Source organism: Ammospiza caudacuta, chromosome 14 (assembly GCF_027887145.1).
Source record: "Ammospiza caudacuta isolate bAmmCau1 chromosome 14, bAmmCau1.pri, whole genome shotgun sequence".
In the NCBI taxonomy this organism is placed as follows: domain Eukaryota; kingdom Metazoa; phylum Chordata; class Aves; order Passeriformes; family Passerellidae; genus Ammospiza; species Ammospiza caudacuta.
This window is the reverse complement of record NC_080606.1, coordinates 1,917,565-1,933,274: the sequence shown is the minus strand read 5'-3', so window position 1 is coordinate 1,933,274 and position 15,710 is coordinate 1,917,565. Positions and strand designations below refer to the sequence as shown.

General features: G+C 51.4%; 2 protein-coding genes across 7 annotated transcripts in view; both read right to left on the bottom strand.

Annotated features, from left to right (window-relative positions):
* Window positions 1-15,710, bottom strand: part of ARHGEF9 (Cdc42 guanine nucleotide exchange factor 9) — a 204,560-nt gene that overhangs the window by 109,241 nt on the left and 79,609 nt on the right. The window contains exon 1 of one of the 6 annotated variants that reach the window (XM_058814400.1): window positions 15,425-15,632. The exons of 2 other annotated variants lie outside the window; for them this stretch is intronic. In XM_058814400.1, the coding sequence (XP_058670383.1) occupies window positions 15,425-15,571 (147 nt within the window). In that variant the 5' untranslated portion in view covers window positions 15,572-15,632. Of the gene's footprint in view, window positions 1-1,504; window positions 1,720-14,640; window positions 14,703-15,424; window positions 15,633-15,710 lie in introns of those variants that run through there. 3 more of the 6 variants (XM_058814401.1, XM_058814403.1, XM_058814402.1) reach the window with 3 other exon arrangements.
* Window positions 1,685-1,865, bottom strand: LOC131564123 (uncharacterized). The gene has a single exon (XM_058814404.1). The coding sequence runs from the start codon at window positions 1,862-1,864 to the stop codon at window positions 1,685-1,687; it is 180 nt and encodes a 59-aa protein (XP_058670387.1). The 5' UTR covers window position 1,865.

The following is a 15,710-nucleotide window of genomic DNA, read 5'->3' as shown; positions in this document are numbered from 1 at the left end:
AGTGCCAAATTTGCAGGATTTAACTCCATTTCCAGTCATGCCACCATGGAAAAGCCATCGGCTCCCGAGCCCTGCTCAGCATTTAACTCCCAGCACACAAACCTCCATTGGGAAATAACTCCATGTCTCCATCTGTAACCTCCAGCTCTGTCTTTATCTATCAGTTACATTATTATTTTTTTCCCAGAGGACATCAAATAAATAATAGACAGCTGGAATAAGCATGAACTAATTAAATTATCAAGGCAATAAAATTCCAGTGACCATCAGCAATGATAAAAAACATTTTCAAACTGATACTTTTGTTTGTTTTAAGCAATTCTGATTTTTCTGGAGGGTGAAATAATATATTTTAAAAATCCTGAAGACCTCTAACAGAAGCACAGAACAGAGATATATTTTCCAGAGGAAAAGGCATTACTCTTTCCAGACATTCCCTTCGTATTCTCTCCAAACTTCTCGTGCTGCCACTGGAGCCCCCAGCCAGCCCTGCTCCCAAGCTGTAAACATTGCAATTTCGGGCTAAAAGCACCTCTAACCGCTGGACACCTTTCCAGCAAGCCCATAATGCACAACTTAGCACTTCATTTTCCAGAAAATCAATGTAAATAAAGTCACGCGAAGCAACCCATCTCAAAAGCTCGTTATCCTTGAGGTGAGCAAAGATTTTTCTTAGATACATTCCCCAAAATTTTATAAATACACACACACATGAAAAAAAGAAAAGCAAGCCAAAATCAGATCTCTAGAAAATCAAAGCAAAACCCAACCCCTCCGTATCTGTTGCTTTAGCAAAGAAAAACAAAGCTTGTATTTCCCTTTCTCCCTTTGATCTTTCCTTCCCAATTTGCAGAGACAGAAACCACGTACAACCAGAATAAAAACCCAGCAGGTTATGTTTTGGTGCCTCTCACATCTCTAAAGAAAGGAGCTGGGTTACATCAGTGTGGACATAGAATTTGGAGGCTTTTGGGGCTGAATCTTCAGAAATCAAATCAGATCATCAAAGCAACACAGATAAATACAGTAAGTAGAATTTTTCTCTTTTTTTTTCTTTTTTGTGGCTGAATGTTATTTTAGCAAAGATTTAATCCTTTAATAGGATTTCTCAAACACCACCCTCCCCCCCCCAAAAAATGCCCACAGCTCGATTCCGTTGCACACAGCAGCACCTCTCACCTGGCACCTACACGGTTACTCTCACAGACACTGCACATTAACTGCTTGCTAGAAATCGCACACAAAATGACTTATTATTAACTTGAGCCTCTATTTCAAAGGAAAGCAAAACAACACAGCCAGTGCTCACCACAGACAGACCATTTCCACTCTGCTGCTGCCTAAAGAAGCACAGCTCTGTCTCGCTAGCACAGAACCACGGAGCACTGGATCGCTATTATTATTATTTATCACATTTAAAACCCCGGCAAAAGCAGCTACACTTACAGGCATACTTAAAAGACAAGACATGACAAAAGATTTAGGGAGAGATAATAATACCAACGTCATACATATCACAGCGAGGCCATGTTGAAGCTCAACGCGTTTCCCCCCTCAGTAAGAAATCTCTCTCTCTCTTTCTCTCTCTCTCTCGCCTTTCTCTCTCTCTCTCTCCCGCTCGTGCTCTCTTGTTGAATTGCTAGTGGTAGTAGTAGCCCCCAACAGCTCAGGAGAAAAAATCCATTTAACGAGTGCCCAGGAAGAACATGAGTATGACATTCACAAGCAATAGCACCACAATCACTGCAAAAACGACCACCGTTTGAACATCCAAGGTCATGGTGCAATGCAGAACACTGTAGTGTTCGAGGTGTGGGGCTGGCAGATTTGGAGAAGTCAACCTCTGCTCTGTAAGACTGTCCATACATCCACCATGCTAGAATAGAGGAGAAAACTGTTCCTGGTTTTGGGTTGGTTCGTAATGCTTTGTGCTCTGCCTTTAGTTTCTCCCCTATCTGCTGTCTCTAGCTCATTCTGAGCCCGCTAAGTGAAGCATCATCACAACCAGTGAGCACTCGGGATGCAAAATCCTTCCTTTAGGAAAAGAGCGAGCGCTGTCTGCAAGCTTCTCTCTCTGTCTCGTCCCCCCTCTCTCTCCGGGTCTCTCTCGCTGGCTGGCTCGCTTTTTAATTCGTCAAGCCAGTGCAGATACGGAGCCCGTGTGAGTGTGACAGCTCTGCAAGCTGCTGCGGCTGCATCCCTCGGAGCGAGGCGGACCCTGGCGCATACTAATCAGCTCCAGTGACCAGGCAGCGACGGCATCCTGGCTGTCACTCAAACGCAGAAGGAAGCGCTGGCTCCATAAATACGCGAGGCTTCCGCCCGCCGTGACAGCGAGCGCCACGCAGCCGCGGCTCTGCCCCGCGCTCCCGGCGCGCCGCTCCCGGATGCTCCGGCCCGGCGGCTCCGAGGCGGCTCCGAGGCGGCTCCGAGGCGGCTCCGAGGCGGCTCCGAGGCGGCTCCGAGGCGGCTCCGAGGCGGCTCCCAGCGCTCCGAGCGGCGCACATCCCGCTCCGCACCGCCCCGGGATGCGGCTGCCCTGGAAGCGCCCTGGAAAACGCAGCCCCGAGCCCGCTCGGAACGGGGAGGGGAGCGGCAGCAAAGCGGCCAAAATAACAAAAAGGCAACTCGTGGTAACCTGGGAATTCGCTGTGAGACTGAAATGTGGGAGTGGGGCAGGGGGAATCACAGGTTTAGCTCTGTGCAGTCGTTCTCCCATCACGAGTCCTATAATATCTCCCCTCAGCACTGTGCTGGTTGTCTCCAGCTAAGAGTTAAACTGAATTCTGACTCTACAGACAGAGATCTATAACAGGGGGATAGGACAGATGGAGGACCTTTATTCCTTCTGCAGCAGCCAGAAATGCTCATTCCTACATTAAAATCACACACACACACTCAGGGTTTATGATCCAGTTGCCAGGTGCTATATCCCAAACCCCAATCTCAGCTCCCAGAACCAGCAGGTACCTCAGAGAGGCATCACAACGCACACAGACCAGATACACTCAGCTGGAAAAAGCAAATGATTTTCCAGACAAAAACAAATATAGAAATGCTGCCAATGCATATGCATAATGCACTAAAATGTGCATCCGGGGGCTGAGCACGGCACCTTCCAGGAAAGCTGCGCCTCTGAACGCTCCCACACAGACACGAGGCCAACAGGCACCACACAGCACCTGGTCTGTTCTCCTGCAGCAAACGGGGAGAGCTGGGCAGCATTTCATGTCTAAACCTGGGAAGCCTCATGCTTTAACCCCACCACCAAGGGCAGCCTGTCCTGCAGCGTTCCCCCTGGGGAAGGGCAGGGCCAGGGGGTGATGCTCCTGCCCCATCCTCCAAAAATTGGAGAGATCCCAGGGGAATGCCCCATGACCTCTCCCTTTATTCCAATAAAGCCAGAATGGACTCCTCTGTCTCCTTTTTGGACATAAACCTCTGGTGTTTGTGGATTAATTTTTGTAACAACCCCACCACAAACCCAGCTGTTCAATGCAAGGCTTGCTTCATTTTCTTTCTTTGCCAAGAGAGCTCCCTCAAAAACAGGAGCGTCCTGTATCCACCCCAAACCATGTCAGGACTGTCCCCTCTTCACACGGTCTCCCTCAATGGTCTCCACTCAGACCCACTGGTTTGTGCCAGACCAGCACTCAGCCAGCACCATCCTGCTCATTTCTGACCAGCTCTGGAGCATGTGCAGGCTGTGATGTGTTTGCAGATGCAGAGGCTGGGTGGTGTTGAGTAGCATTAGAAACAAGAGCAGTTTGGGTTCCTTATGAGGTTTATTTTGGGTGATAAGTGCCAGCCAGAGGCTCCCTCCTGCTCTGTCCAAGCAGGGAGCTTCTCATTCAGGAGGGCAGTGAAAAGCCCTTTTTCACCTGTAAAATCACAGGAGGCTCCTTTAAAGCTGCCCCAGGCTGCCCTGTTAGCACACAGGCCAGGCTGGATCCAGGTGATGGATCTGCCTCACCCTCAGCTTCCAAACCTGCATTTCTTATAAAGGATCCATGTTTAGGATAGCCAATCTGTCTGATGTAATTTTAGACTAATCAGAATAGCAAACATAGAATGATTTGGGTTGGAAGGGACCTCGGAGATCGTTTTGTTCCAACACGTAATAGATGTGGAATATTTATTATTATTGCTACCATCCTTTCCCAAAACAACACAGGCAAATTTCCAAACCATAAACCTGAACTTACAAAAACAGCCAGGAAACTCCAGTTTAAATCTCAGAAGCAGCAACGACTTCCCCACAACATACAACCAGCCTGAATTCAGAGGGGTTTTATGGCCACTTTATCTTTTCCTCTAAACTGCAGTGAGCACAGAGGGAGCCTGGGTGTGGAGCCCAGAGGAAATGTTAGAAGCAGCCCGGTGGGGATGTTCTGCTGGTCCCCACTTCCCCAGGGCCTGGGGACCTCAGCAGGCACAGCCCATCCCTGGCTCTGCCTCCTGGAGGTGCCAGCGAGGTTTCAAGGCAGAAGCCCTGCAGGAAGCCTGGGGAGCCAAAGCAGGGCAGGGGGAGCAGCAGAGGCTGGGAACCCTCCAGAACAAAGGTGCACACCTCACACATGCTCACTGAGCACTTCCGGAGCCCAACGGGAGGGTTCACTGCCAGCACCGAGCCTGGCAGCGCTGGGCTGGCATTCTGCGAGAGCCGAGCCACTCAGAGCGCGGGGGAGGGCACGGATCACAAACAGAGCCATAGAACCACAGAGCCAGCCCCGCCTGGGCTGCCGGCCCCAAACCCCACCACGGGAGGCTGTGGGGACCCCACTGCTGTGCTGCCTGCCCTGGGGAACCGGGGGGATGCTGCACCCGGGGGATGCTGCACCCGGGAGGCTCAGCCACAGCATCCCCTTCCCCAGGTCCAACACCCCCTAAAAGACCAGGCAGGAAAGCCCCGGGTGCCTCCCCTCACCCAGGGACAGTTTGGGGCTCCAAAGGAGGGTCTGTGTGTGCAACAAGAGCACAAACAGATTTACTGCAGAGAAGCTTCTATTTAAATGATATTCGCAGAATTCCCAACAGTACTTGCTGCTTTATATAATTTCCCATGCCTTCTCCGTGCACTAAATGTTAATTTTACTACGAAAATGGATGGTACCTTCTCTTAGAAGCCTTCCTGATAAAGTACACCTACACAGCAGGGGTTTATATAAAACCACGGTGAAGTTGAACTTCATAGAATTCTTTGTGGGAAGTTTGGTCTAAGGTTCTGTATAGAGCGAAAGAAGGAAGGGGAAGATTTGTATCAGTTACATAAACCACACATCCCTCAGTGCACAGAACACGCTACAGGAGCTTTGGGAACACGGTTTGTGATGCAGGACCAGCCAGGGCTTGTGCTGGACCAGAAGGGAGGGTGGAATTTCAGCACGTCTGCGAGGGACAGCAGCGGGGAAGGAGCCGGGGCTCGCTCACATCACACCCATCCCGCTTTGTACCCGCACCCAAAGGATGCACACGGGTACAGGGCAGGCAGTTCTGGACACCCGAGTAAAAACACAGGGGCCCTACACTGGCATTAATTACAATACAGAAATTCTGCAAGCCAAGGAAGCGGATGATGCCAAATCCTCCCGTGCGGAACGCGCTGGGCTCAGCCTTGTGACCACGTCTCCCTCCAATGGATGTCTCCAGTAATCAGCACATCCCTCTCCTTGCAGCTCGGCAAACACAGCAGCCAGGGTCTGGGGCTGCAGTGCTGACAGATCCTGCACTCCCCGAGCAAGGGCAGCCCCCAGGTCCCCACACCATGAGGGGCCAGGACAGTGCAGGGGCTGGGGCTGTGCACAGTGTCAGCCCCAATTCCCTGTCCTGATGTCAGCTCCAATTCCCTGTTCTGCTGTCAATCCCTGCACAGAGTAACACCCTCCACTCTGGGACAGGCCCAGTGGAGTAACTTATTTTAGATGCCTCACCTTGGAACAGGAAACTCAGGCTAAAGATTGTGTCATAATTACAAAGGAAGATCATGTTTTCATTATGTTGTGTTTCCTACTGTTAAAACTAACTGAAGCCTGACATGAAGAAATGTAAAACCACGCACACAAAATAAATCAGATGGACTCCTCAGAGGCAGTCTGGAGAGTTAGATGTTCCTGTGGCAGGGGCTTGTACCCTGCTAGGTTTCCTTTAGACTGGCTAGGGCTCTAGTCCATCATGAACAATTCCAATTGAATGTGAGGAGCAGAGTTCTGTCCCAACACATCAGCTCCACCTTCTATTAACTGAGAAAATGAGCTACTAAACTCTTAGCCTTAATTAACCACAGAATTCTGGCCATGCTAGTGTAGGAAGCAGTGTGGCAGGGCCCTGGGATGGTACAGGAGGAGCCCAAATCTGCTGCCCTTTGACCAAAGGAGCTAGGTCTCAGTGAACTGGGGGAAATTTCACACGAAACAGTGTGGCTCATGATTCTGAGCGGGAATAAAACTGGTCTGGATGGATGAAATCCATGGCCAAGGGGAAACCACTGCTGGTGACTGTCAGCCCCAAACTGCTTCAGCTCCTTTGTACTCCCACCTGGAGCACAAGCTCTGACCCAGAGCTTTGTGGCACCATGAGGGAAGTTTAAACTTCCCAGCTGAATTAATCCTGCCCCCGAGAAGAAACAGGAAGCTGTGGTACCCAGGGACACGGGAGTACCTTCTCCTCCATTCCCAGGGGTGTGGGGGTACCTGCTCCTCCATTCCCAGGGATGTGGGAGCACCTGCTCCTCCATTCCCAGGGATGTGGAGCATGTTCTCCTCCATTCCCAGGGATGTGGAGCACCTTCTCCTCCATTCCCAGGGATGTGGGGGCACCTTCTCCTCCATTCCCAGGGATGTGGGGGCACCTGCTCCTCCATTCCCAGGGATGTGGAGCACCTTCTCCTCCATTCCCAGGGATGTGGAGCACCTGCTCCTCCATTCCCAGGGATGTGGGAGCACCTGGTCCTCCATTCCCAGGGATGTGGAGCACCTGCTCCTCCATTCCCAGGGATGTGGGAGCACCTTCTCCTCCATTCCCAGGGATGTGGAGCACCTGCTCCTCCATTCCCAGGGATGTGCAGCATGTTCTCCTCCATTCCCAGGGATGTGGAGCACCTTCTCCTCCATTCCCAGGGATGTGGAGCACCTTCTCCTCCATTCCCCGTGTCCCACATGGGTGCTCCCAAACGCTGCTGTGACACTGGACACCAGGGGGTGACTCACAGACTCCAGCAGAGATTATAAGAAAACCATTAAATTTTTTTTTTTTCCTAAATCTAGGCAGGAATTAAGCTCAGGGTTTCAGAGATTAAAGGCCAGTGAGATTAGGATTTGCTGTTTCCAAAAAGGAGGATTTCCTTAAGCTGGGAGTTGCCTCTTTTTCCTTTCTCTTCCCAGAATGCCTGACAGAGCCCTCTTTCCATCCTGGGCCAGATGGGAGGCACCAGCCTGAGAGCTGCAGAGCTGCTGCAAAGGCAGATTTTTTTCCTCAGGAATCTCCATAATCTTTTATGCTTATGAAATAGCTTCATGGGAAGCTTTAAAAATCCTCAAACGCCTGAAAGTCCTTACCCAAACTGCAAAATGGAGGAATACTTGTAGAGACTTGGACTTGGGCCTGATTTTGGCTGTGAAAAATCAACTTTCCAATCACCCACAGTTCCTTGCCTGCCCACTCCATCCCTCAAATGGAAAATTTCCTCTCTGTCCACATGAACTTGGCACTTTTTTCCAGTAATTTCCTCTTCCTAAAGGACTGCAGAAGTTGAGAGACAGCAAAGCAGCAAAGTGGGAGAGAAGGTGGATATGGGAGAGAGCAGGGAAGGACCACATGAAGCAAGATGCCTGGAGTGCTGGAAAGAGAAGAAATTCAGTTCCTAAACCCACTTCTGCAATGTTTAGAGCACACAGGGCCCTGCTGGAGGTTGAATTCAGCTGCACCTGCATGACCACCTGGCCAAGAGCTGCACAAAGCTCAGAGGCAATGAGGAGGGAGATCATTGCTCGAAACATTCCATGGAAAAAAACCCACAAGAATTCCACCCAAAGATGGGCAGCAGCTGAGCCACAGCAGCAGTGGCCCCATGGAATCAGTGCCACAGCCTGGGACACTACCCAGACCATGCTGAAATGGCACAGAGAGCCTGTCAGGGGGGGCTGAGTCCATTGTGCTCCTCTGGATTGCACTGAGAACAACAAATCTTCTATTTTTAAGTTGACTTGAACTTAAAGCATTGAGACAGGCTAAAATCTCCTGCCCCTGGCAATGGTGGTGGAGTGCTTTCTGCTCTCTTTGCATCTACTGCATACTCCAGCCTGCACTCCAGAAGCATCTTCACATTCCCAGTGGTGAAAAAGAAAATAAAACCCCCTCAAATCCTGCAGAAATCAGATGTGGTAACACCAATTACCCTGGTCACAGAGAAAGACTTCAGGGGCTGAGCAAGTTCTGTTTAAAAGGACCCATCTAATTCTGATGCTCAACCTTATGTAAGCTCTCCTTGTCTGAAAAAAACCTCAGTCTCTGGCCTAAAGGAACACAGAGACCTTTATTCCTTAATTTCATTTCTCAACTTTTGGGTTCACTGTTGAGCCTGGAAAAAGGTGAAGAAAGCAAAGCCCAAAGTGCAGAAAAATGCAAGCCAGGTCCTTTCCTTGGGGGAAGACAAGTGCTCCCTCCAGGCACTCTGACATTAAATTGCAGAATCTTCACATCAGCACATGTCTGGGCAAAGTGCTGTGTGAAAAATAAATTATTACATGCTAGAAACTAAATTCTGAATTGTGAATTCAGGGTCAGTATCACCCAGAGAAATTCAGCTGCAGAGGCACAGGGAAACTCTTTGGCATGAAAATCAAAGGGTGCATTTCAGCACCTGCAAGGGAACGAGGAGGAAAAGGAGTCGGCCAGAGCTCCCTGCAGCCTCCTCACCCCCCTCCTGTGACACTTGGCTCTGGCTTCCCTGGGCTTCTCCTCGTCAAGACACTGAGAAAAGGAAAAACCATCTCATTAAGAAGCTGACCCATGGGTCTCATGTTCTTCACACAAATTAACCCAGAGAATTGGATGTGTTTCATAGAAATCCTTTTCTCCCCCTCTCTCTGCCTCCCAAAAAAAAGGAGAGGGAACAGCCTATTGAATCTGGCACTCTTTTAATGAAGAAAACACTGCAAGCCAACCTAATGAAGTAGGAATTCCAGATGGATGGCAGTAGGTGTATGAATAGAACATAGTGCACTCATTTTTATCAGCAATATCAGCATTAAAAAAGAACTTTAGAGCCTTTCTCTACTTTTTTTTTTCCTTTCTCCCAGCAAGGCAGGTGAATGCCAGGAGGCTCCATTCCCTCTCCCAGCTCAGTGGGATTCCTTGAAGTGACAGTGAGCACAGGCTGCTGCCTTCCAGGAACGGGCAGCACTGCCCTCCTGCAGTTTGTGACAATGTGTGACGGCCCAGGGGACAGTGGCTGTGCCAGAGGGACCCTGGCTGTGAGGGATCACAGGGACAATGCCCCTGTGTGGGACACAGGAAGGCACCTGGTGCTGTGCTGGCACAAGCAGCACACTGGCAGTTCTGTGTGGGGATCAGCAGCACCAAAAGGAAAATCCAGGGGGATGGAGCTGAGGTTTGTTTTCTGCCTGGAACAGGGCCCTGCAGGAGTGGTGAGTGCTTCAGGTGCTGCTGAAACAACCTGGCAGAGCAGGTGTGGTGCAATTCACTGCCCAGCGTTATCCTGGGTCACACCCAAGGAATTCTGCAGCATGGCAGAACGGGAGGAAGGGGCTGGGATCCCCTCTGAACACACTTCTGTACAAGAGCACTCCTTGGCTTCACTGGGAGTCACCTGAGCTCCAAACAAGGAATTCTTTGCTTCTCATCCACACTAAGCTGGAGATGGCCCAGCCTGAGCCTGCACTCCTGCCTTTCCCAGACACAGCACTCGGCCAGTCCCTACCAACACCTCTCCTCTCCCTGCCCATATTACATAATAAGCATCTTTATTTCTTTTTTCATAAGTTGTCTTTTCATAACAATAGAAACTATTGGAGCCCGAGATAACTTGATGAATTTTTCCTATTATCTAAGAGCTTAGTCACTCAGGGAATTAGTCATGTTCAAAATAACAGCCAGGCTCAAAGAGATTCAGAGCAACCATTCCAGAGCAGAAGCAGCTAATGTCATAAATACATTAAGATGTCAGCTTGAAGCATTTCAGAGATTTTTCAAGAAGTGTTCAAAAAAGAAAAACTCTTTGATGAGATACAAGGAAATCAGGTTCTCAGCAGTTAAAAACCGTTGTGGTTTGCAAAGGCTGCGGTGCTCAAACACAAACCCTGAGCAGGAGGGACAGATGGACATGGTGACCACATGGGGTGTGTGGCTTCCCAGCAAGCACAGCCTGCTCTGAGCTCCACAAAATCCTGCTTCCTATGCCTATGGCACCCTCCCAGGGTTTTCCAGACATCCCTGATGTATGTCAAGAGACACAGGAGTTACTGGTGTGTCCCTTATCCAGCAGGTGGGAACCCCGTGGAAATGGAGCCAGGCCTCCTCCCAGCCCCTCCTGGGACTGACACAAGGACAATCATCAGCATGGAGCAAGGATTTATCAAACATTTTTATTTACCACAGCATCAGCTCCTTCTTAACCTGGATATTTGGCAGAGCAGCACTAGCAGGAGGCTGGAACTGAAAGGTTAAAGCAGCCCCAAATTGGGAGAGAAATGGAAAAGCAAACAGCAACTATGTAAGAAAAATCCCACAAAGAAATGCATTGGGGGGATGGACCTGGGGCTTTGGGGGCTCCATGGCCCTGCAGCATCCACGGAATTCTCCACTGCATGCAGAGCTCAGGCAAGCCAAGCAGCAACCTCCAGTGACAGGAGACCTGCATGAACAGGAACAAACTTCCAAATGTCCCACTCTGCTGGAAAATCCCTCCCTGCTGAGGCCACAGGGCATGGAGAGCAGGCAGCATCCTCTGCAGGACACCCACAGCACTCAGGAGCTTGCTGGGACTGCTCCAGCAGCAGCCAGCCCTCCCTGCTCCCTTTGATCTCTGCAGGAAAACTGCTCTGGGCCTCTTCAGTCCCATTTTTCCCCAAGGCCTGGATATCACAAGCTCCTCTTTCCACCCGGCCCTGGCCTGGCAGCTCTCCACCAGCTGCTTTTGCTTATCCAAACTTTCAAAACTGAAAGTCAAACCCAAACTGCTTTTTTCTACTTCTCTTTTCCAGACTTCACATTGAGATTTTTAGGATTGTGGAGTGCAAGGAGTACTTTGTGCTTCCAACACCCTGTGATTTTCAGACTGATAAGTGAGGAAAAATGCTGCTGACCTGCCCCACTCAGGGGCATCTCCACCACTTGCAGCTTTTGGCCCTTTGATTCACTGAATTAATTTTCACCATATTTTAGGCTGTGATGATTTACAAGAGTTTACTTTTTTCTTATGAAAGAAATGGAAAATATTGACAGCAGCTTGATTTTAAGTATTTCAACAACAGGCAGTGTAAAAATATCACTATTTATGGCTGTGAAAGAAAAAAGCTGGGACTGCACCTATTGCAGGTGATGGCTGCACTCACCTGGACTGTCACAGGCACAACATTAAACCCAAAAGAGACCCTTTGTGAGGAAATACCATGGAAGATTCACACTTGTGTTACTTGCATTACAGTCAAAGACTAGGGAAAAACCTCTGCCCTTGTCAGGTAAAAAACTATTCCAGAAGAGGCTGAATTTTGTCCTGATTTAATCCAACTCATTTGATTACCATGCTGGATCAATACTCTCTGAAGAATGCCAGACCAAATAATCATTGCACTCACACACTGCTCAGATGTGCAGATTGATTCTCATCACTACCAATGACAATTAGCTGCATTTTTCTAGATTAGGAACAGATACTAGAGAGTTTAGCAACGTGGTACCAGTGAAGCATGGAAAACACCCCCGTGGGATGCCAGCATAATTGGCAAAAGATTAATTGTTTAAAAAATGGGAAGCAGCACATGCAAAGGAGGGAAAAAAGAAGCTCCAACAGCTTAATATTATGGAATAACAGCAAGGGTTTAGGGGCTGATTTAGAAAAAAAACACCTGCCACAAGAACAAAAGGTACTATCACTTGTAAAGCATGAGTGACATGCTTCTTAAAGATGAGTAACTCTGAGTCTTGAACCCAAGCTGAGAACAATAGAAAACAGCATTTTGAATAAATCAGTGCTGTGCAGAATTTGGGAGAAACTAGGCTAAAATCCAGATTTTGACCAATGTGCCTGAGCAGAACAAAGTCCAGGGGTGCTGCCAGAATAAATGTGTATCGCTGGTCTTCAGCAGCACAGTGAAAATAATACGGGAGTTAAAAAGACAGCTGGAAAACCATACCAGAGACTCAGTGCCCATGGAAATGGGTCCAGTGATGCTCAGGATGAAAGGTTGAGGTTCTGCACTGCATGGGAGGCTGTGTGAACAGAGCAGCCAACCTTCACTCAGGGGCAGAGCTGGCTGATAGTTCCACAGCACATTTTAGCCAGCAGACTGAGGTGATAATATTCCCACTGATTACTGAAATGCAGCTACTCCTGGTGTGGAGTAACTCACTTGTTTAGCACAGGCCACCAAATGATCAACATCTGAAGTACTAAAATTTCAAATAACTTACCAGTGGGGATAGCAAGGAAAATGTGCATTGGAGGGAATACTGCTATCCACACTAGCACTTGGCCAGGACATCTGGACTGACACACCTTGTCTTGCTAAAGGAGCAGAACTTGTAGGGTCCAAGTGTTGGCAGGACCTTGGCTTTAGGTGCTCCCAGCATCCCTGTGCCCCAAGGGCCGGAGCCCCTGACCCCTCGGGCCAGCCATGCCCAGGGACACAGACTCCTCACCACCAGGGACTGCAAACACCTTCACTGGATTTATCTTACTTGGTTCAGTTTCACTTTGCTGCTTTGAAATAATTTTTTATTTTCAGATATCTGGAGATATGTGGAGTATCTCCAAACACTGCTGAGGCTGCTGAACTGCTGTATGAAATACAGAAACCACAGCTCTCTCTTTTATTTCTCCCTTGTTAGAGGGAGCAATATTGGGGAATTCCTGCTACAAAATCAACTAATGGAGTTTTACTTTCCCAAAAAAATATCTTCTATTACACCCTACAGTAACCACTGTAATTTCTCTCGAAAAGAAAGCAAAGATTAGACTAATGAGAACAGAATAACACAGCCGGCAGCACGGAAGGGACCTGGGAAGATGAGAGGGCAATAAGGCGTCAAGTCCTGTGCTGGGGCAATTAGGAAAGCACTTTGTCCTGCAGCAAGCCAGTCCCTCCCCAGCGGAGCTCAGCAGCCACCGGGGAGAAGGGGGAAATGGAGGCGAGAGCCCCATCCGGCTTCACTTTTACCCCTGACACGGGGCGGGACAAGGAGGACATAGGAAAGATTCCCATCCCTCCGGGTGCTCCGAGGGTGGAAGGCGGCAGCAAACCCCCCGAGGTGCTGCTGCGTGCCAGACAAGCCTTAACCGGGACCCCAAACAAGCGCGTTGTGCTGCAGGCTGCTGCCTACACCGCACAGGGCACTGCCAGCACCGGCGGAGCCCTGAGGGAGCACAAACCCCCGGGCCGTGTGTGTGTGTGAGGAGCGGGAAGGGCATGGAAGGAACGGGCAGCGATCCCTCCCCAAGGCTCCCCGCAGGCAGCAGCATCTGCCCGTGCCCCCGGAGCCGGAACGCGGGGGCTGAGCCGGGTGACGCCAGCTCGGCCTGAGCCCTGAGCCCTGAGCCCTGTGCCCGAGCCGGACCAGCCCTCAGGGATGCGGGAGCCGGACCAGCCCTCAGGGATGCGGGAGCCGGACCAGCCCTCAGGGATGGCCGGAGCTGGGAGCAGCCCTCAGGGATGGCCGAGCGGGACCAGCCCTCAGGGATGGCCGAGGCGGGAGCAGCACCGAGAGAGCCGAGAAGGGCAAATCCAGCAGCACCTGCAAAGAGCCGTGCGGGAAATGCCAGTGCAAGGCGGGCTGGGGCGGGAGGAGCATCTCCAAACACCCGCATCGCTTCCCGGGGAAGTTTCTCACTGGGCTGGGGGAACTTCCCCGCTTTCCCCCGGCCATGCAGCCCTCGGAGCCGGCTGGGCTCGGCTGGGCTCGGCTGGCAGGGCGGCAGGAGCTGCCTTGGCGGCTGTGCCGAGCCGGAGGAGTGTCTGTGTCTGCCAGGCTGCTGCAGGCGCGCCCAGGCTCGGCACGCCGGGCTCCCCCCCGCACCGCAACTCATCATCGGGCGGAGGGGCACGGTGACAGGTCCCGGCTGCCCCGGGCACAGCCAGCCCTGTGCCGGCACTCCTCTCCTCCAGTGCTCTCCCCCACCGCACACCCCACACGCCGGGGAACCGGGCAAACCCTGTGCTCCCCCCCACGAACCCACCGGCTCGCCCTACGGAACCCCCTCCCACGCCCCGAGGCATGCCCACCCTGCTTCCTTCCTTTCAATTCCTTCTTTTGCTCAGCAGTTTGGGAATGCAGAGTCTATAAAATGGCTACAGAGTGATCAATGGTTTCAAGGACAGGGAGTAAAGGAGGAGTCAGAAGATAGGACGGAGGTTCATTTCCCTGTCAAAGTACTGCAATAAGAGGAAAAGAGAAAGACATAGCTACCTGAACTCACCATTCCTGTTCCATCCCTTAGCCACTGCATCTTGCTTCTGATGATGTCCTTATTATCAGAGAGGGGAAGGAAAAAAAAATCCCTACTGCCTGGCGAGAGCTGGCAGGAAAAAAAAGAAGCCCCCCACCCCCACCCTAGCCTGGAGCTTTCAGTCAGCCATCCCTCAGCCCGGCAATCCCGTGCCTGTCAGGAGCACGTTATTAGCAGCCTCCTCACTACCTGGGATTTGTGCTTATTTATTTCAGTCACGGACCGAGGGATTTGAGGGGAGGGGGATGTCCTTTTTCTTTTTTTTTTTTTTTTTCCCCTGCCGTGCTTTGAAACTCTGCAGGAGGGGAGGGGAGTGGAAGGGAGGGGAGGGAGGGGGGAGCGATGCGAACTTGGGGAGGGTCCCCGCGGGCACCCCGTGCCCTCCTGCCGGGGCCGGTCACCCTCGCCCCCAGCGCTGCAGGACGCCGGCTCTGCAGAGCCAGCACATGCTCCACGCTCAGCAAGGGCTGGGGATTTTGCTGACGTTCGAAGGGCAGCAGGTTCTCATTCTGCTCTGCACATGAACAAGGATGAGTCCCCTTCCCACTGACAGCAAAGCTCCCGGCCCAGCCCAGCGCTGCACCTGCCCGGGGTGATCCTCCCCCAGCACCGGCGCCCTGCTCCCCTCTCCGCCTATTCATCCCCCGCCTGCTGCCCCGGATTTCCCCCACTTTCTGGCCACAGCTGCACACTTAAGAAAGCAAACACACTCGCTAAGCGTTGCTCATCGATCCGGCCACCCACCACGTCGAGGGAGAAGAGCTGGCGGTGTCTGGCGCTGGTTAGAAGAGGCGGCGGCAGCATATGGGATGTGTAGAGCCAACTGGGAACGGGGCTGAATCCTGGCGGATCCTCCAGCCGGGACACGCACGTCGACATGGTCCTGCCCATGCTGGGACAGCACACGGGGCTCCGGCACCTGGCCAAGGCCGCTCACGGCGCCGGCGGCGCAGCCCCCGCCGCCATCCCGGGGCTCGGTGCCCACAGGAAGGGGCAGCCCGCAGAAGGACTGACACACCCCTGAGGACAG